The 22,044-nt window shown below is 35.0% G+C and overlaps 1 protein-coding gene across 5 annotated transcripts in view; it reads right to left on the reverse strand.

Annotated features, from left to right (window-relative positions):
* Positions 1-2,171: 2,171 nt before the first annotated feature.
* LOC132701590 (PH and SEC7 domain-containing protein) overlaps positions 2,172-22,044 on the reverse strand; it is a 119,570-nt gene continuing 99,697 nt past the window's right edge. For 3 of the 5 annotated variants that reach the window (XM_060669664.1, XM_060669661.1, XM_060669660.1), the window contains exons 14-15: positions 16,874-17,017; positions 2,172-11,743 (exon numbers count right to left, since the gene is read on the reverse strand). In XM_060669664.1, the coding sequence (XP_060525647.1) occupies positions 11,459-11,743; positions 16,874-17,017 (429 nt within the window). In that variant the 3' untranslated portion in view covers positions 2,172-11,458. The remainder of the gene's footprint in view (positions 11,744-16,873; positions 17,018-22,044) is intronic. The other 2 variants (XR_009618791.1, XM_060669662.1) reach the window with 2 other exon arrangements.

The following is a 22,044-nucleotide window of genomic DNA, read 5'->3' on the forward strand; positions in this document are numbered from 1 at the left end:
TAGAATAGACGTTTAATTTGCCTGAGGTTATTGACGGTGTAGTGTCCACAATTATTCGTAAAATAATCATTTCTTTTATTTTCATTATTTAACTTTTCGGTGAGGTGTCAACCAATCTCAAAGAGTTGGCCATATTGTTGGGGAAAATGTTTTCCAAGTTGAGCAAATTAAAATACATGCTATTTCTAATTTTTCTGATGATAAATATATGAGATTTCCAAGAAACTTCGCTTTTGGCAATTTTTCTCAGCTGTTAGTATCCGAGGTTCATTAAAATTAATTGAGTGACCGGTCGCATACACATGTTGTGTTAGATAGATGATTTTCGGTGTAAAACTATCAATATAAAGAATCGATACGTATCCAACTTCCAAGCGCTCTTCCCACATTTAAAAACGGGCGATCACCATTTTTCCGGCAGGTCCGTTCCGGAGTGGAGAATATTAACTTACTCAGTAGATGTTTAGATATGCCTTCTGGAACTTGTCATTTGATATACCAATCCAGAACAATTTTGTTCCATTCCGTTCTATTTACCAAACTAGACGTTTTGCTACATCATGATGAGTCACAGGTAGCTTCGCTTCTGACCAGGATCCGTCTCATTCTGGTCTGAGTCATCCGAGTCGTCTAAACCAATGTCACTAAATTTAATCTTATAAAGCAATTTGCCTTTATAGTTACCACCTTTGCCTTTATTAATTGCAATTAGTAATTTTTAATATCTTGGCTGTTTGAAATAGATCCTGAGCTAACTCTAATAATCACAAAATGTTTTGATTAATTCTCTCATTACGGTGCATAAATTGAAATTCTTAACTGCAACAACACTCGAAAATTATTTAACCAAAGAAATTGGTTATGTTTCTGTATATGTTTCAGCAGTTTGGACGCGTAGTGACTCAGGGTTCGGTAAAATGTTTAGGATAGATTAGATGCAAATTAGTCATTTCAAGATACAGGGAGTTAAAGTATAAAAAGAAAATAGTTATTGTATTAGTTACTCAAAAGCAAATTGGCAGATTTTGAAAAAAATTGGCGCGCTTGTTCGCAGTAACCGCGATCTTCTTTTAGTTCAATAATAAAAAAATTGTGGGCTCAGATGACCTCCAACTAATATGTAAAATGAGATAAAATAAATCTAGTGAATTTTAATTATCGATTGAAGTAGTCCAGGAATAAGTAGACAAACGGTTTTTATTTTTCAAGAAATACCAATTAGATTACTTACTAGGACGACTTCACGTTAACCAATAACCTTTTTTGATTACACTGCAAGAAGCCCAATAATCGTGTCAACTTTATTAAAATCAGCGAAAATGATTCTGGCTAAATATTAACAAAACGATTTTTTCTAAAAAGCTCCTCATCTAATTTCTCGAAAACGAAGCAAGTTAACACGAGCGAAAAAGTCTTCAAGTCTTGGGCCACTCGGTATGATGTAAATGTAAATGTAAAAAGTTGATAATACCATTTTTTATACGTTTCCACGCAAGTTCCACATCTCGATATGTATATCGTTCCGTATCCGGAAACTTCCGCAAACAGTTCGTAAATCTTTACAAAAAAAATCAGCTTTTTTGAAATTGTTTGTTTGGCTCAAACTGTTTTTGATCAATTTTAATAGAAAAAAACAGAGAAAGGTGATATTCTTGTACCTAATGGAGATGCCCTTTGAAAGAGAAATACATACAACTGATGATTAAATCCAAATATCCACGGAGTACATGTATGATATTACGCAGCATTTATTATGTTCATGTGATCTAACAACTTTTGTTCAATTAATGTTAACCTCTCCCTTTTCGCCTATCTCAATTACATCAGCAATATTGAAAATATCATTTAAACGTTGTAATTTATTGTCAATATGTTCAAAAACGCTTTCCGTAAGTTTCTAAGCTTATGCATCGGAAATATAGAGCGCGTATATATACTTACCATAAATCCTCCAAATTATTATTATTACATCTCAATTCTTTTCTAAACCCTTTAAAGTACTCCTTTTTTTGTTAGTGCCTCAACGCAGCCTATCTCTTCTGTACACCAGTACACCAGTCGTTTACCAAGTTTAACTTAGTTCCAGTCAAAATAATAGCATCACAACTTGAGGCACTCTAACTCAAATAATTGAGCATTTTAAGGGAAATAAAACAAAAATGATGCGCCAAAAAGAGAAAAAATGTATTTCTATAAAATAAAAATATACAGACAGACTATTCCATACATATAAAATATATAAAAATAACCGAAATTCTCCAATATGCGGAAAAATAATATTAAGCGGAAATATAGCGTCAACACAGGATTTTTTCCCTCCTATCGTCAATCGATTTACACAATTTAAATTTCTTTGGCAAATACCCATTAGGCTGTTTTGTATCATAGATGTACAACTTTTGAAGTCCAAACGGGCGGTCAGGGCGAGACTGTGCAATTCGGGCAACGAACTTCCTAATCGAATCTCATTCCGAGACTTTCCTACACACATGCAACAACAAGAAAATTAGTATCGAACGATTTAACGTTAACATAATACAAAACAGACTCCTTTTAACACGCGACAAACAAAATTTCAAAAGTTGTTATTAAGCAGCGTTAGTTTATTAATCGTAACATGCGCCAAACATCCAATAATAAATAAAACTAGATTTTACATATAGATCTTGTTACTTAACTTGCGTCAAACATGTTTAAAAGTCAGGCGTAACACCACAGATTCGAAAACAGGCGATTGCTACTAGTGTTATCATTTCGTGCAAAATTCTGTTGTTTGTTGTTGGGTTGATTATCAAGCATGCACCGATGAAATGAAAATCGATTATTATATGTGGGTACACTTATGGATTTCTCTTGCTTTTGCTATCCAGAGACGTTTTTCTTGATTTCATGACATAAACTAACTAAAATTTATATACATCACGTTGCAGTTTTTCAAACAAAAATTATAAATTTCAATATTTCTATTTCAAACCAAAATAATTATTATTATGAGCTATATTAATGGATTGCAAAATAACCAAAATGTCGACTTTAGAACAGAAAATGTTCATAATCCAAAATGGCAGACTCGTAGGACTTACAGAAAATAGTCAATTTTATATTAAATAATAATGATGCATTTTTATGATTGACCTCTAATTTATCAAAACTGCTTATTTCTTCTGGCGAAATAGATTCTCTACTCCTTCTAATATTCTCTACTTCAAAACTTATTGGTCATTTTCAATAAGTCTTTGCTGTCACTTGTTGTTGATGCCTCCAAAGAAACATCGCAAATTGTCAAATCGGAGCTTCTAGGCGGCCATAAAATAGACCCATTGCAGCCTCACCATGACCCGTCATACTGAAAATACATTTTGGGAATACTGAAGAGGCAATTCTTCCAACTAGTCTGATAAAAATGTTCTCAGCATGTACAAATAAAAATGTTTGTTACAAGTGTTACCAAAAAGTATATTATAAAATCATAAGAGGAAATTAAGCATCAAAGTAAAGTATTGACGGTGGTTCGCAATTCCTAACTGTGGATTTTCATTATTCGACTCCACGGTACCATTTGCACCAAAGGTTGACCCGTGTGAAAACATTCATGTTGTTATTTGAAATTTCGAATGTTTGAGTGAAAATCTGAAACGTGATGAATTTTGAAACTTACAACATTTTGTGTTTAAGCTGTGAAAAATACCATTCAACTCTTTAGTAAATTTTATTTTATATCTTTCTCTTATTGTCCGTTAAAATGCTGTATACAGGATTTTTTAAATATTTAAAACTTTCGCTATGATAGAATCTTGAAACGCCAGAGAAAAACTAGACACATTGTATATATAAACACCATATACTTAAGTAGTATAAGTCATATATATTATAATAATAACATATATAATAATAATAATATATATTATAATAATAATATATAATATAATAATAATATATATTATAATAATAATATTTTAGTCATTAGTATTAAACTTTTTTTTGTAGGTCAATTTCTTTGATCGGTTAATCTTGCACGGACCTCGCTGTACTATCATAGTGGTGTATTTTTTATACATCTCACCAGTAAGTGCAATTTGTAATAATGGCATGTGAAAACTTTTTTATTTTGATAAAAATGTGCGTTAATCAGTTAGTTTTGAGTGAACGGCACTTTTGATTAGGCGGTAAACGAACATTGAGAAGGGGAAGACGTCGTTCAAATGATAAATAACATGCACCATAGTTACTACACCTAAAAAATAAAATTTATATATTCAACGTATAACCAATTATTAACAAAACTAAATTTCAAAATTGATTTCATAGCAGTGTATTAGGCGTGAACGCATTTTATAAAAAATAAATTAGAACTCTAGTCAGATCAAACGCAACTTCAGTTCATAAAAGCATAGCAACATATGGCAACAATACAAACTACCTATTTAAAGCCACAATCCCCAAATCACCAGAAACAAAAAAACTAACGAATTAAATGAAAATTATAGAAAAATAAAATGGGGGAACTGCGGCCATAGTAAACTTTGTACATAAAATATGTTTGTTCCTCCATACTTACTAACTTACCTTCTGATATAACGCCTTTACAAAGTAAAAAGACGGAATTGCTCTTTAATAAAAGAGTATTTAGAACAGTAAGGCTTAACCTTAATTTAACGCATTATAATATTAGTAATAAAATTCTCACTTCGGTTAGAACGACAGTTATTCCATTGTTAACTAGAAAACTTTAATAGACCACATACACATATAACAGGTAAGCACCAAGCGATTAAATTATTATGATACCTACTTTTTAAAAATATGTTTTCAATTCAATTTTGTATTATTTACTTATTTATTTATAAGCAAATCTTTTCATAAAAAGACACAACTGGCCTATAAAAGGAAACCACAAAATATCACAAAAAGATGGTAAGTAGACTAGTTTCAACTATTCCTTACAAGAAAATCCAAATTAACTAAATTACAGTTTTTTATTGCAATACATTAATTGGATTATTTTCAAAAGTATTTTTGATGTTGATTTCCAGTAAGGCCCCACTCTTTTTTTTTTCAAAACAAAGGGCCAAAACGTATAATAATGAAATTAATAATCTAACAGCAGATAGATGTTTACTTTCTTTGAGATCTGTAAAGGCTACATTGTCAAAAGCAAAATTTAGCAATACTATGGGGCAGCTATAAAATGCAATTATTTAGATCTTTGGAAAATTAAACTATGATAATGATGAACGCTCCAAGAATTAGCATTCTGTACAAATTATGCATTCGGAAGGAGGGAATCATATTTGTGGCATTCAAAGTTTCACGAAAAATAGGGTCGCGAAAACAGCAAAGTCCTATTTCTGCTGGTTGAGAAACCCTGTAATTAAAGCCAATTTGGGTCACAGTGTGTATCATTTTTGATCTTTTGTATAACTTGTTCTTTAATAAATAAATAAGCAAAATCTCGGACACTTTATTAACGCACAAATATTTTATTACTTATTTATGAATAAATTTATAGCAAAGTCTCCACACATTCAAATTGTTATAACGAATAATTTGTGTTTGCAAAATATCTTTTAAAAATTTAATATTGTGCCATAGCCGTTATCCTGTATTGTAGCTCTGGGTCGAATCGGTATACTACGAACAAGTTTTCTGGTTTCAGGTGCTTGATTTGGTGACTGAGGAGGGGTAAGCAGTTGCTCAGGAATATTATGTATTAATGCATTCCTGTAACGGTTTAGCCGTATGTTTCAGTATGTTGAAATATGTAACGCCCCTATAGTTCCAATTTTTGAATGTTAGACTTAGGATAGGTAAACATGTCGATCCATAGTACACCATCCATAAAAGTAAAATTTCCTACACCAGATGCTGAACTCATTGGACACAGATGCTCAAGTTTAAGTGCTGTCTTCGTTTTCCTTCACACTCTCGTTCGGCCACCAGATCCAAAAATATTAATTTTTGTTTTTTCAGTGCAAATCACATTTTTCCAAAACTATCTAGGTTTTGTAGCATATTCTTTCGCAAAATCCAATGGTGTCTTTTGTTTCTTCTTGCTATGCGGCTATTGTACCCGGCTCTGTGCAGTCGCTTATAATTTGTGAATTGACCACCTTGTGCCGTGAATGCGCGGTTTATAAGTGTGGCACATGGCATTTGAGTTATACCAAACGTAATGCATACTATACTTTTTCTACTCCTTTCTCTAAAATGCCCAATTATACACCGATCTAGCGTGCAGAAAATATCATTTTACCATGTCAGTTTCATTTTGTAAGGATCCGAGTTACTACGGACATTTCCGACATATTACCACACGGCTTTGGGAGCACTCGGATATTTTTGGAGATATTTTTCCGTTTGTCAATTCAGACGGTCATGTCAGTGAATGTATTCGTGTTATTTTTCAAAAATGCACTCAACAACTAATGGTCGCAGAAAAAGTATAGGATGCAACATGTTTGGCAATTTTTTTATGTCACCCGTTTATTAAATACTCGCTCCGCTGAGTTCCGTTCGTGTCAAATAAACTCATGACTTAAATGACATTGTTTTACTCCCTTCTGTCGAAGGCCCAATTATACACCGATCTAGGGTGCGGAAAGTGTTATTTTACCACGTCAATTTTGTTCCCCATGGAAGCGAGTCACTTCGGACATTTTCGTGATTTTATAGTATGCGATAAGTTTGGTAAACTATATGCGCTGCTCACTTTTGCATAATGTTTTTCTTTATGTATATAATTACCCGTACACAAACTTTGTCACTCTTCCTTATGCAAATAATTGTTTTAAGTGGAATACCCTATATTTCATTTTTTCGTGGATTTTATGTGTTACTATAAAACTTTTTGTTAGATAAAATAGGTTTTTGAATTATTCGAATCTAACGGTAAAATTTGAAATATAAAATACTGTAAAAACCCTACTACATGCTGTTTCGGTTTAACGCTTCATTGTTTATAAATAGTACTACAGTAGCCTGTGGTAGTAGTCTATTTGAGAAAAAAAAGATTAAAAAATGGGTAACAATAACCAACACAAACATAAAGCAACAAAAACCATTCATTAATAACTAAAATGGGAGTGATTAGAAGCCCGGACAACAATAAGCACTATTCTTAAGAATGTAGAAAAAATAGTTTCATCACTAACTGGATTGACGACGAAATTGAACGCAATGAGCCATTAAGCCAATCTAGTATAATGGAAAAGGCAAGAATAATTTTTAATTACATTCAGGTTGAGACAAGTGACACAAGCGAAACTTTCGTTGCAAGTCGAGGATAATTTACTAGATTTAAATCTTAATAAGATACAGATTACACTACATTAAAAACAATAATTGAAAGAGGAAACTATCCCGTTAAGAAAAAAAAAGGCTTAAAACTTCTTCTGGGTGTGCAATGCAAGCCAAGATTTCAAATTAAAACTAGTAGTTACCATTACAAAAACCAAATCAACTTTACCTGTAATTTATGAGTCTAACAAACAATTATAGGTGATTACGAAAATTTTCCAGAATTGGTTGGCTTAAACGCTATAGCGACATTAAAAAATTTAAATTAAGAACACTTATTTCCATCCAAGCAATTTACCCAATTTGCATTTAGGTCGAAGCCAAACACAACTGCCTTAATTCAGACAATGGATCAATGCGTTACATCAAATCAATAAGTGAGTTTTGGGAAAACTACAATATCGTGAATGCGGTGGAAAACAAAAACCTTTCGAGAAATAAGACAACAAAAAAATGTTTGAAAGAAGTAACATTTGGCCAGATTTAACGGTAATTAGCGAAACAAACCAGTTTAGATGAGGTACATATCGAAGAAGTACTGCAAGAAACAACATCAAGTCTTTCTGAGCTGCGATGAGCCCAAGTAATTAGCGGAAGCACACAAAAATATTGAAAGTCATTACTCTGAAGAGGAGCAAAAAGAACTTTCAACAGCGTTTCTAAAAACCAGTTTGACTACAATAACAGAAACTATGAATCAACTTATCGAAAATGACTCAAATTTTGACAGGAGTGCCATTACGAAGGGGTGTAATAAATGCCTTTTCCACTTCTTACAGAGTGCAAAAGGGAAATGCAAATTGTATTAGATACCTTCTTGATAAAGGCGGAAAATTAGAAATACAGAAGCAGCACCCAAAATCATTGTTGTATAATATACATGATTTAAAACATTTTTGATAGATACATCTTCAATATTTATTGAGAAATTTCATTTTTTCCAAATTATTTTTATAATAAAACTATTAAGTTTTAAGCTTTAAGTTTTTATTCGGAAATCATACTACCAGTTAAACTTTTAACTTATGTAAGACCTTAATAAGTGTTCAAATAGGTGGCCTTGCTGTTAAGTACAAATATTTATTCGTTTATGGAGATTAAGTCAGACTTTTAATAATATAAATGGCGCATCAAACATCTCAAATCCTATTTTTTATATCCATCTTAGTGGTCGGCTTTAAGGGGTATACCCTGTGTTTTATGAATTCAATATAAACATCAAAGGGAGGTAACTCGCATGTTCTCGGTGACCACAAAATAGAATCTCCACTCCCCAACAATTTTCCTGAGTATTGTCGATCCAAGAATTACGGGACATTACGATGTGGGGTCCATCATCACCTTGCGGTCACATATTCACCCATTCGATTAAACTTCATTTTTTTAGTGGCTGAGAAATGTATTCATGTAGGAAATGTACATTCGCCTCATCGGAATACAACATACCACAAAAAATTGTTATGTTGATTAATGGAATGACAAAATTGAATTCGTTTTTCAGAATCCCTTTGTAGTAATTCCTTGATGCTGTTCTATTATGTAAGGATACTTTGGAAGTACCGCACAGCGTCGGTCATGTCCTACTACCGATTGCTCACTAAGGGATTTGTTAGAATATTTAATAAAATTTCATTTTCTTTATTGCCTGCTTTTTTATGGAGAAAATTTGCAATATCCAACATTTCCACTTAATAGATGAAACTTACCTATGCCTGAAGTTCGATCTAAATTTTACAAGCTAGGTGGAAACAGGATATTTACAATAACCAAGATTTACCCATCCACATGTCACTCTAAAAAATATCGAGAAACGCCCCTTATCGGAGCCACATTCTCTCTAAAACGATTGCACATAAAAATGTTTTTTTTATCAATGTCTCCGAAACAGGTTGAGAACTATTAGCATGCTGAATATGTGTACCGCCTGTGAAAATGTCAAATTTTGGTCACAGCCGTAACTTTTGAGGGTACAGGGAACAAAAACTGAAATAACTTTTTTGTGTGTTCTCTTTTAGACTTTTTTTATAGAATCGGAAAAGTTGTGATAAATAGGTACGAACTGTCTCCCACAAGGTGACCTATATATTTTTCTCAAAACTGTAACGCTATAGTTCTGTATAGCTACAGTTCTTAACCGAATACTATATATTCCAGAGACTTTTCCTTATTACATTACTTATATCATATTATATTGCGGATTGGCCCTATCCATAAATTATCGACCGGTCAACCAAATTTGGATTCCACATCACACTAGAAAAATTTAACTTATTTAAAACAAAAGAATTAAATAAACAAATAATTGACTGCATATTTAAAAAGACCTAACATTTTACAGGGGCAATCATATCTATATGCAAGTCAAACTCAAGCTTTGAATCCATCGGACAAAGAGCAAGCTATAACAATATCATAAACTTAAGCAAATACTTTTACTACGAATAATGCAAGTAAACATTTTATTTTACATCTAGAAAGATTTAAAGATTGGAATTTTACAATTTACCTTGCCTCCATGTCTCCGTTTGGTTGAGATAATTAATTTTCATCTCGAATTTTTTCTTTTAGTTCTGACAATAAAAGTTCCACTGAACGTCGGATGAGGATTCCTAGGGGATCACGAATTTTTACAGGCAAATTATATTGCAATACTGACAGACAATTTACTACAGGTTAAACACAATGATATGGAGCACTGCCTTGTTCAAGAACTATGTTTTCTATTTACCTTAGCTTCAATTTGATATACGGTCCGTTATTATTGCACACCAAATATTATTTGTTAAATAGAATGTGCAAAAAAAAAATAGACAAAGTAAAATAATTTCAAATCACGAAAATTTCTTAAAACCAAGTCTTATTTGTATCCGATTGCTAATATTACAAGTTAGTCTAATATTTATTTCATGAGTGCTAATTTTTCAACAAGTCGCATAATCTTAGATATTTCCTAAATTATGTAGAGATCAAATAGGTTGATCTGTCGTTTGTTTTTACAGTACACTCGATTAATATCGCCTGGATGTGCCACTTTTGAGAAAAATTAACTTCAAGAATATACGGTTTAGAATGTCTATCTTACTTATTTATGAAAAACTGTAAACTAGGCCTTGAAAGCAAATGAATAGGTTTGCTATTTGTTAATTTCCACATGATGACTGCAAAGACATTCTATTAGGGCAGAAAATTGTCTACACTGCCTCCAAAAGTCCTAACCACGTTGTTTGAACTGGTTGGTAACCTTGTTTAAATGATCATTATAACATTCAGTCTGAATAAGTTTGCATTTTTATTACTTTAAAGATTTCATCTATAATCAAGGTACATTTGATGAGTGCCAAACATTCTATTAGGGCAGGAACCTGACTCGCGTAGGCTATGTCCCAAGGTCCTATTAATTGGTTGGTAATATTGTTTGAATGATAATTATAAAATTCAGTCTAAACAAGTTTGCGTTTTTGTTACTTTTAAGATTCCATCCATTCATTCCATCTAGACTGCCAAAATAATCAAATAAGGCAGGAACCTGACTCGCGTAGGCTGTCTTTAAAAATCCTATTAATTTGTTGCTAACATTGTTTAAATGATAATAACAAGCTTGCGTTTTGGTTACTTTAAAGATTGTGCTTCCACCTTGAATCAAAGTACACCTTGGGGTGAAATAGAAGAAAATGCAAAGAACTGTAAAATGAGAAGTCAATTCAGTTTCGGTGTAATACTTCCTTTTAGTTGGGGTAAAAAATAGAAAACCTTCCATCAATATTTATATTCTGATAATTTATCTTCGTCATAAATCCACCATAAAGTTATCAAAAGCAAGAACTTAGACAATGACGAAAAGTTATTTAGGAAATTAGTGGTTAAAATTCCACACCCAATAGTCTGAGCATATTGTAATCGATATTTCGTCATTGCCTATTTGCTTCGTCCATTTAGCGTTTATGTAATTTTTCACAGTATTTATAACAATGCGACGTCGGTTTTAAAAAATGCACCTTTCTAAATCAGTACCTACACGTTTGGAAATATTTATAACAGATAACTTTTATAGCTATTAATCAATACGAAGTTCCGTTTTCACAAATAAAAGAAATTCTTCATAACTGGAAACACCGTATCCGGGTGATTTGGAAAATGTATGCCAGAAAAATCCCCCGGCCCGTCAGCCGACGTCGGGCTGCCGGGCCCCGCCTCCACCACCCCCACTGTATATGGCCTGTCTGTAACTGTACCTATTGACGATCGGGGACGGGCGTCGTTCCGGTATGGGAGGCGGCACGATGCCGCCCCCTTCCACCACCGTGACGTTATTGCCCGCGACCGCCTCGTCCGCTTCACCGATGCTGTTTTCCGCCAGGCTGCTGGTCACTGGCTCGACGATCGCTGGAGATTGGTACTGGGCTATCCGGGAACGAAGCATATAGGAATAAGTTCGATAGCGTTTGATCTGCAATCAAATATGAACGTGTTTTTTTATATAAGAAACATCAACAGGTTACTATTTATACTATGATTTGCAAATTTTCTTGGGGCCTTTAAATATGACGAAAAATGCTGACTAGGGAACACAAAACCAAAATATTAGCCAGTGTATTGAGTTTTCTCGAGCGATGACGGGAATGACTTTTTAAGTCATATTGTCACAGGCAACTAAGCGAAACGAAACGAAATATTGGTAGTCTCCGTTACACCAAAGTCAAAGCAGCAATCAATGGAATGACGGCATTCATTATCCCTTAAGAAAATGAAATTCAAACAAACAATTTCTGCCCTCAAAATCTTGCGCACTGTGGCTTGGAGCAGAACAGGAGTGTTACTGGTCGATTTTTGGCATCGCGGGGACGCGGTCAGCAGCGTGCTGTGAGACATTAAAAAAACTGTGGCGCGCAATTCAAAACAAAACGTGGCATGCTGAGTGCGGGTGTTGTTTTAATTCACGATACCGTCCGTCCATATACGGCAAATCGAACGCAGGACCTTACCACTTCTTTTGGCTGGGAAGAGTGAATAAATTACTTTGGAAAAATATTTACTTTTCTCATTTCGACTTTTAATCGACTCTATCCATCCATCTGAAACATCTAATGAATTCCGATTTGGAACTGCAAAAACCATAAATTATCGAAACCTCCTAATATTCCAAAGACTAAACACATAGGTCACTAAATTCCTAAACTCTAATCAGGGCATCGTAATTCTAAAAGCAGATAATGATGGTCACAAACACAACTGACTATCAGTAAAAAAATCAATATATTCTTCCAGACGAATCATATCGTCAACTTAAAAAAAAAAACGTTATCTATGGAATGAAACCTTAAATCTACTATTGAAGCTTCTTTTCTATCAGAATCAGTAAAAAAATCTGTCGCCCCTCACGACTTAAAAAATTCCTTGTTTTTACGGACGTAAAGTCCATATCCCTCTCAACTGCCAACATTATTAGACATTGTTATTAACAGAATGTCAAACCTAACATTGGGCCATTCAGTTTACAGAAAATATAAGGACACAGACTGATACCTTAAGGCATTGTTACATCATGATCCGAACCAAAAATCAACCCGAATCACTGAACCCAGAATTAAAACAACTACCATCTGCTCTTCTCTTATAATTTTCACCATAGCCTTCCAAAGAAAATGATTCCGAAAGCAACGCCGCACATGTCACTGGACCTTTCATAAATTGAAAAAATCACTGACAATTTATAAAAAGTTCTTTAAAAAAAAACAATGGTAAAATAAAAAGTTATTACTTCTTTAAAAATATTCGTCAAAGACAAAATTTTTAAGATTTACAATTTACAATTTACAGCATTCCATGCATATATGCCGCAAAGAATACATTGATGAAACTGGACGAAAAATAACAACTAACCTAAAAGAAGATGAAAGAGCCTTAAGACTACGACAAAAATATAATCATGAAACCGGACATCAAATCTTATTTGAATAAACTAAAATTCTTGCATGTAATTCAATTCTTCCACCAAAGAAAAATCCGTGAATCCACAGAAATCTCTAAGTAACCAAACAAGCTTAACCGCGACTCCTTATCTTACCAGTTTCAGTTAAGCTCCGAGGAAGGCAATAGGATGCTTGGCGAAACATCAGCAAGTTCAACTTATCAAGAATCGCCGAAGACGGGATCCAGAAGATGAATAAATGAAGATAAAATAAGAAAATAAAAATGTTCGTACAGACGAAACGGGGCGAATTTTGATATAAATCACTTTTTAAACGCATTTCACCGCCCTGTGTGAAATAAACTCGCTATTGTCCAAGGCTGAAATGCACTCAAGCTTGAATGAACTGAAACAAATTCTTCCTGCTGCCTCAAAAATATCTGAGGTGGTGTGTGGTAAAATGTCAATTTTTCCAATTTCTCTGCTCCTCTCTTCCTCCCCCTCATTGTTGACTTCAAAACCCTGTGTGAATTTTTGCCGACTTCATTCATACCTCCATCTTCTTCTGTCTTGAATATTCAAGGCTGCTAGGCCTTTTCAATATCAACTTTGCCATGCTTTCGAGTGGCCGACTTGCAACCATATATTACTATAGATTTTATAATTGTTGTAATCATCGAAAAAGAAGTTTTGTCATTCCTATTGAGATAAATATATTTGGTTTTGTCATCATTTATTTTTACGGCTATTCTTTGAGCTTCTTTTTCGAACAAAAAAAGTCTTTCAGATGGATCCTGACGTTGCTAATCATATGCACATCGTCCGCGAGTGCCAGGAGTATGCTGGATCCGTCATTAGCTCATTATGGATTATAACCTCAATGTTAACATTCTTAATGGTACACCATTTAACATAACATTGGAATACATTCTAATGTATGTTAAATAATTGAGCTGAAAGAAATCCATCCTGCATGAGCCCATTATTTATGATGATGGGATCAGAGTAGCACTGCCCCACCCTCATCCCATCCTGTATCCTCCGTGCGCATTTTTATCAGAGATATAAGTTTTTGCACTGCGTGTGCCCCATGTGGAATTCCCAGCAGTTTTCCATAATTTGTCTGATTGTGAAGATCTGGTCTATGGTGGCCCTTTTTGGTCTGAACCCACATTGGTAGTCCCCCACATATTTTCAGTATATGGCTTGATTCTTTTCACTAAAATCCTGTGGAGTATCATATAGCATGTATTTAGGTCAGCTCTTCCGCTTTAGTTTGCAACACTTCTTTTTGTCTCCTTTTTTATCGATGGGACTATTACACTTTCCTTCCATTCATTCGTAATCCAAATGCTTTGAATAAGCCTATATAGTGTTTCTCCATCATGTTTTATACACTCAGCAGGTATGTTGTTGCCACCACAGCTTTGTTGTTTTTTAGCTATGTTATCTCTTATAGTATATATAGATGAGGATAGTACTTCTATTTCAGGGGTTTATAAATTCATTGGTTCCATGTCAGTGTTTTCATTTTCGCTGAGTAGTTCATAGGCTAGGATTTCAGTTTGGTTTGTTATCAGTTGTCCAGAATTTTTTGACTTGAAGTTTTCAGTTCTGTGTTTATAATCTGCTTTCTGTTTGGATATCCCGCTAACGCATTCTTTGGCTTTATAGTTTGTAGTCTCTCTTTCGCTTTACGTGCTTCTGTTATTTTTAGTTTTAAATTTTTCTATATTACCTATTGTTGCTGTGGTGGTGGATATGTCAAAATTCATATTACAAATTAAAACTTATTTTTGAATTTAAAAATGCTCTTGCGGCCAATGTTGAATAATTGCTTTCAGAAAGTTTGGTACCGTCTATACCTGCTTATCTTGATATTGTGTATGCTCCTTTTCTTACATATTTCCTTATTGGAATACAGAATGTGAATCTGGGAAGAAGTCTTTCTATTTGTTAAGTTGGTAGATCTGCTGTTGACATTCTCTCTAGCTTTACATTTGCGAAAGTTATTTAGCCAAGAATACATTTATCTCCGTGTGTGTTGGAGGTTTCTTCCAATTTTAAAGATGGATTTAAATGTGCAACAACGACCTTGTATTAAATTTTGCGTTAAAAAAGGGTTTAATGGTGCGCGAACCCTGGAAATGTTGGAAAAGTGTTTCGGCAATGATTCTCTAAAGAAAACGGTTATTTATCAGTGGCACGTGAGGTTCAAAAGTGGTCGTGAATCAATCAGATGATGGCAGGCCATCCACATCGAAAACCGACGATAACATTGATAAAGTAACAGAAATGTTGACCAATCAATCAATCAATCACAAATTAACCATCAGAGATATACCGGAGGACTTAACATTGCTCATGGATCCGTCCAAGACATTTTGGTTAATGATTTGGGTTTGCGTCCTGCGGCAGCAATGTTGGTGCCAAAAGACTTCAATTTCATGCAAAAAAAAAGACCGTGTTGACTTCGCAAAAGAGATGATTTGCGGGGCTAAATCCGATCCCACGATCATCAAAAGGATCATCATTACCGGAGACAAGATATGGGTATATAAGTATGACACGCAATCCAGACATCAGGCAAACGTTCAAAAAATATGCCGTGACCAAAAAAACAACGTCGTTTCAGTCAAAAAACATGCCAATACTCACGGTTTTCCTGAATTTTAAAAGTGTAATACGTCATGACTTTTTATCAGAAGGCCAGAGAGTAAACAGAGATTACTTGGGCGTTATTGGACGTTTGCGTAAAGCAATTCGCCGAAAGAGAATTGTGAGCAGAAAACTCAAACGATTTTGCACCATGATAACGTGCCGTCGTTCGTAATTTTTTGCCAAAAAATACAACAAATATAAACCGAATTCATCTGGTTTGACTCCCTGTAGCTTCTTTCTGTTAAATCGAGTCAAAAAACCACTACGAGGAACGCGTTTCAGTGGCCGAGATGAACATACATACATGGACATACCCAAAACCGAATATAAAAAATTGGAGGATTGGATCAAAAGCTGGCATAAGTGTCGAAGGAGATTACTTTGAAGGTGAATAAACTTTTGGATTAAGGTGATATACCTGATTATCTTGTGGCCCTTTTCTTACAATTTTTAATAAGTATTCAAATGGAGAAGGTGCAGATATGTTCATATGGGGTGCTAGGTGCATAAAGTGTTGCTTCAAAGAAGTACTGCAAGCCAGTTGAACATGTGTTTCAATGATGCCATATTGAAAACTAAAGCATAGTTTTTTAAAAAATATTTTTTATATAACCCTGCTCCAATTTATAACTCAGTACCTTGTTCCAACAACGATTGTAAGCATATATTTAAAAAGCGAATGAAGAATTTTTCGTCCGGTAGATTATCGACTCTATAGTGTATTTTATGAGTCTTTTTTTTATCTTTTTATATATTTATGTTATTGCGGGGTGGTTTATTAAAATACTTTTTATATTATATTTATATTATAATCAAAGCACTCGGCACCATCACTGAAAGTTCAAGGTGGTTGTAGCTTGGAAAAAATATATAAAAATATCCTACATAGAGCGACCCATGAAGAATCGGCAATAATTTCTTCATTTACTTTAGGGGATTCAGGCTAATGTTCTAATTAAACACATTAAACGGTACCTGCATGATCAATATTTTATAATTTTACCCTACCTCGAATGTAAGGTATGTTTCTTTTTCCTTGTAGTTTTGTACGACGAGGGATTTGGAGCCCTTCTCCGGCGCAGACTTCCTGTGCTCGTCGAGCATCATTTCCAGTCTCGTTACTCTCTCCTCGTGATCCGCCAACTGTTCGCGCTGCAAAAATGTCACTTTAATTTACAGCCAGATTATACAGAATTCCCTCGATAATATATTACAAGAATACAGGGTGTCAACAGCATATTCTATTCTAAAAAATAGTTTTCTATATAAATGTACGCCGAGGAACGCCCTCTGATGGACCCCGACAAGGAATGAACCTGAAAATGAGGATTTTATTATTTCTGAAACAGGTTGAGAGAAAGTTTTGAAATTAAATTATTTTATAAATCTAATTATAAATGTCAACTTTTGGTCAGGGGCGTACAGGTAACAAAAACTACAATAACTTTTTTGTGGGTTGACTTTTAGACCTTTTTCTTATAAAATAGGAAAAGTTTTGTTCAGTTACGAGAAATAGGCATGATTGATTGATATCGTTGTCTAAAAAAATGAAAATGCACATCTTACTAGGCTTTGACAGAATTCATAAGATTTTGTTATCAATTTGATTTTGATTGCTCTTTTTTGCTTACATTGTTTCTGAAGTTTTTTAATGCCTGCTAGTGAGCCATTGACAGTGAGAAAATTTACAACTCCGCCTGCGGTGGTGACTGGGTAAACACCGTTGCCGGTCCCAAGCCCGGACAAAGGAGGAGGGTTAAGCGTAGGGCTACAACCCTGCCTTGTAAAAAACCTACTGTTACGAAGCAGAACGACAAGCCTCGGAGCGGGACGGATCAGAATAGACGACGAAAGCAACGAAACAGGAATACGAATTTTGGAACATGGAACGTACTGAGCTGGTTTAGAGCAGGCGCAGCCAAAAGAGCGATACAACAAATGGAGATCTATAAGATGGATGTAGTTGCCCTTCAGGAAATAAGGTGGCCGGAGGAAAGTACTCAGACCATGGGAAAGTACACCATTTTCAATGGCGGAACAAGAGATAACAAACACGAATTTGGAACAGGCTTTGCAGTGAGCGGAAAGATTCTGGGACAGGTAATGAACTTCCGTGCCGTAAATAACATGATATCTACCCTTAGAATTAGAGATAGATGGTACAACTATACACTTATCTCGACGCATGCACCAACCGAAGATAAGGATGAAGAAGTCAAAGACGAGTACTACGAACAACTGGAGCAAATCATAAGTGCGGTACCTAAACAGGACATGTTAATCATTCTGGGAGACCTTAATGCCAAGGTTGGAAGAGAAGAAGCTTTTAGACCACATATTGGAAGACATAGTCTCCATGAGCTATCAAACGACAACGGCCAACGACTGATCAACTTAGCAGCGGCTAATAACCTGAGGATTGCCTCGACAATGTTCCCACACAAGAACATCCACAAAGAGACATGGATATCCAATGATCGGAAAACGCGAAACCAAATAGATCATGTAATAGCAAACGCGAGACACGTTAGGAGCATCATAGATGTGAAGAGCCAAAGAGGGGCGGATGCAGGAACAGATCACTTTCTGGTGCGGGTAAAGGTTCGATCAAGGATTAAAAAAACCATAACAAGTCAAGAAACACCAGCACTAAAAAGGTGGAACACAGATAAACTAAACCAGGATGAAACATGCAGACACGAATACCAAAAAGAGCTGGAAACACAACTACTGAAAAATGTCACCCAAGAGGCGTCGGATGTAGAGGAGCACTGGAAACAGATCAGAACATCAGTAATCAACGCTGCACAAAGAGCCTTAGGCGAGAACACAAAGAATAGAAGAAGAAAAGACTGGTATGATGAAGAAAGCCAGAAGGCTTTAGATACCAAAAACAAGGCCAGAATTCAAATGTTGCAGTGTCCAAGTGACGGAAACGTCCAAAGATTCAACGACCTCAGAGCGGAGGCAAAAAGAAAGATAAGAAGAAAAAAAAGAGAAGCTTACAACAAAACAATAGAGAATGTAGAAAAGGAAGCTGGGCTAACAAACAGCCGGAACTTTTTCAATCAAGTGAAAAGTATAAGGAAAGGTTACACACCAAAGACCAACATTTTAAGAAATGAAAACAACGAGCTCATAACGGATATAAAAGAAGTAATGCAAGCATGGAAACAATTCTTTGAAAACCTGTTAAACATAGATACAGTAACTGGGAACACGAAGAAGCTATACCAAAGTGCGGAGGAGCATGTGCCAGAACCCACGCTAGAGGAGATTAAAAGGGCAATAAACCAATTAAAGAATAACAAGGCCCCGGGTGAGGACTCCATTATGGCGGAATGCATAAAATATGGAGGGGAACATCTAGATACTGCCATACTAGAGCTGTTGAAAAACATATGGAAAACAGAAGCCCTACCAAAGGAGTGGAATGAGGGTACCATCGTCCCCATTCATAAGAAAGGAGACCGGATGGCCTGTAAAAACTATAGAGGAATAACCCTGCTAAATATAACATACAAGGTTCTGTCAAATGTACTAAGAGGACGCATATCCCCATACGCAGAAGACAACTTAGGGGACTACCAATGCGGTTTTCGACCCAAGAGATCAACAACAGATCAAATATTCACCATAAGACAGCTCCTAGAGAAAAGCTGGGAGTTTAACAGAGAGGTTCACCAACTGTTCGTAGATTTCCGCCAAGCATATGATAGCATCACCAGGGAAAGTGTCTGGCAAGCGTTGGAAGGCATAGGGGTACCAAAAAAGATCATAAGGCTAACCAAGATATGCATAGAAAACTCTAAAGCCAAAGTTAGGGTAGAAAAGAACAACACCGAGGCATTCTCCATTAACAATGGCCTAAAACAGGGCGATGGACTTTCACCATTGCTTTTCAACATAGTGCTGCACATGGCCATCAAAGAAGCGAATATTGGCTTGGAAATATTTACAAATAAGGGCCCAGAAATGATTTTGGCATATGCCGATGACATTGATACGGTAGGAAGCAGTACGATTAAAACAAAAGAAATGTTCATGAACATAGAGAAGGAGACCAAGAAGGTAGGACTCATGATCAACGAGGACAAGACCAAATATATGTGGGCCGGACGGAGAGCAGGAAGGGGCAGAATAGGACAGAACATAACCATGGACACCCACAATTTTGAATGCGTAAACCAATTTCAGTACCTAGGAGCAGTTATAACTTCGGATAACGATATCACCAGCGAAATAAAAGCAAGAATACAAAAGGGCAATAAATGTTTTTTCGCCTTGCAGAACCTGTTTAAGTCCCGACTGATATCTAGGAACTCAAAACTACGGATATATTCGGCAGCAATCAAGCCAATCGTAATGTATGGCTCGGAAACATGGACAATGACAAAGCAGAACGAACTAGTGTTAAGACGCTTTGAACGAAGGATGTTGCGGAAAATCTTTGGACCAACAATAGATGAGAGAACGGGTCAATATCGAATAAGAACGAATGCGGAGCTTAACGACATGTACAAAAGACCGAGTTTAGTAAACGAAATAAAAGCACAAAGGCTCAGGTGGGCTGGACACGTGCAGAGATCGCCGAATGAACGTCTTGTAAAGAGGATATGGGAAGAAAACCCAGCAGGAAAGAAACCCTTAGGAAGACCAAGGCTCAGATGGAGGGACAATATCGAAGAGGATGTAAAAATCTTGGGAGTACGGAACTGGAAGGAGGTTGTGTTGGACAGGGACAGATGGAGACGAGTCGTAGATGCAGCTAAGACCCACGAAGGGTTGTGATGCTACGGAAAAAAAAAATTATTTCTGAAGTTTTTTAATGCCTGCTAGTGAGCCATTGACAGTGAGAAAATTTACAAATAACAAAACAGTATGCTAAACATACATACATAATACATACTAAATAATATATTTTTTAAATCCATTTTCCTCAAAAACGGTCCATCCTACCTTTTTTTCCTAACAGAACACAATTTTTCCGATTTTGAAGTTGCTAACTAACCAAAATTTGAAATTTATAATTTTAGAACCAGATTCAGCATAGCTAAATTACTAAAACAAGGGCTTGGCCCACTAATATTGGGTCACCCTGTATAGAGCATCCATAATGGAAGAATGGATTCTCTATTTTTAATTTTTCCCTGTACCTTATTAATTTTTTTATCTATGCCAAATTTTGCAACATTCTGTATGACATATGTTGCAGCTCTCTTGAGCTACCTTTCAGAAAAACATTTTCTAGAAAATTTTGCGAAGAACGTCTATCACGAAAATAGTTCTCTATTTTTCAACTGTTCAATACAAAAATCTGATATTTTGCATTCGCTTTGTTGAAGCCAAATCGTCACACCCGTTCCCAGTAGCCAATTGAAGCACTACAGGAGGGTATTTTAAATGAAATTGTTAGCAAATACACGTGAGCATTGTTAATTTGTTTTTTTTTAATAGATATTAAAGAATGAGATACCAGATTGGCTTGTTGTTATGAATATTAAAAATAGCAGTAGAAATACTGAATATAAATTTTATAAATTTGAGACAGAATATTTTCGAATTTTTGACATAAATAAGTATGCCGTAAAATGCGTGTGTAAAAAAGATCGGTTGTTGACTCTTTTAATGAAAATGGAAACTGGATAAACATTCAGTCCTAGGTGTAGGGTTTACAGAACAACAATTTCAACATTTTTTTATGAGAACTGAAGCAACTAGAAATTTAGATTTGGATTACAAAGTTTTTCCAGCAATAAAAACCGCTTTAGAGGCAAACGGAAAAGAGTGCAAATGGTTATACCACCCTTTCTTGAAAACAAAACTAAAAAAGTATGAGAAACTCAATAAACATACAATGTAGAAACAGATAGGATTCATATGAAAAAAAAAAACATGCAGCGATGAAGAAGGTATAAACTGTTGAATACAATTCCATATTTGTGGTGTTTTAGTTCATGTAAAACCTCCAATTATTTCAAATAGAATAGATCTAGAAAACAAAATTTTATTATTCATTAAAATCTTAAATGGAAACTCCCATTTCATATTACAGATTCGGATTTTACGGCAACACATAGGTTTTGTCTGAAGATGTTTTTTACTATTTTGGTAGATGCCGCTGTAATCACACGTAAAAGTAGTGAAAACAAACATTACATTACTTTTATCGTAATTCT

Source organism: Cylas formicarius, unplaced genomic scaffold, assembly GCF_029955315.1.
Source record: "Cylas formicarius isolate icCylForm1 unplaced genomic scaffold, icCylForm1.1 PGA_scaffold_4__25_contigs__length_36172078, whole genome shotgun sequence".
In the NCBI taxonomy this organism is placed as follows: Eukaryota; Metazoa; Arthropoda; class Insecta; order Coleoptera; family Brentidae; genus Cylas; species Cylas formicarius.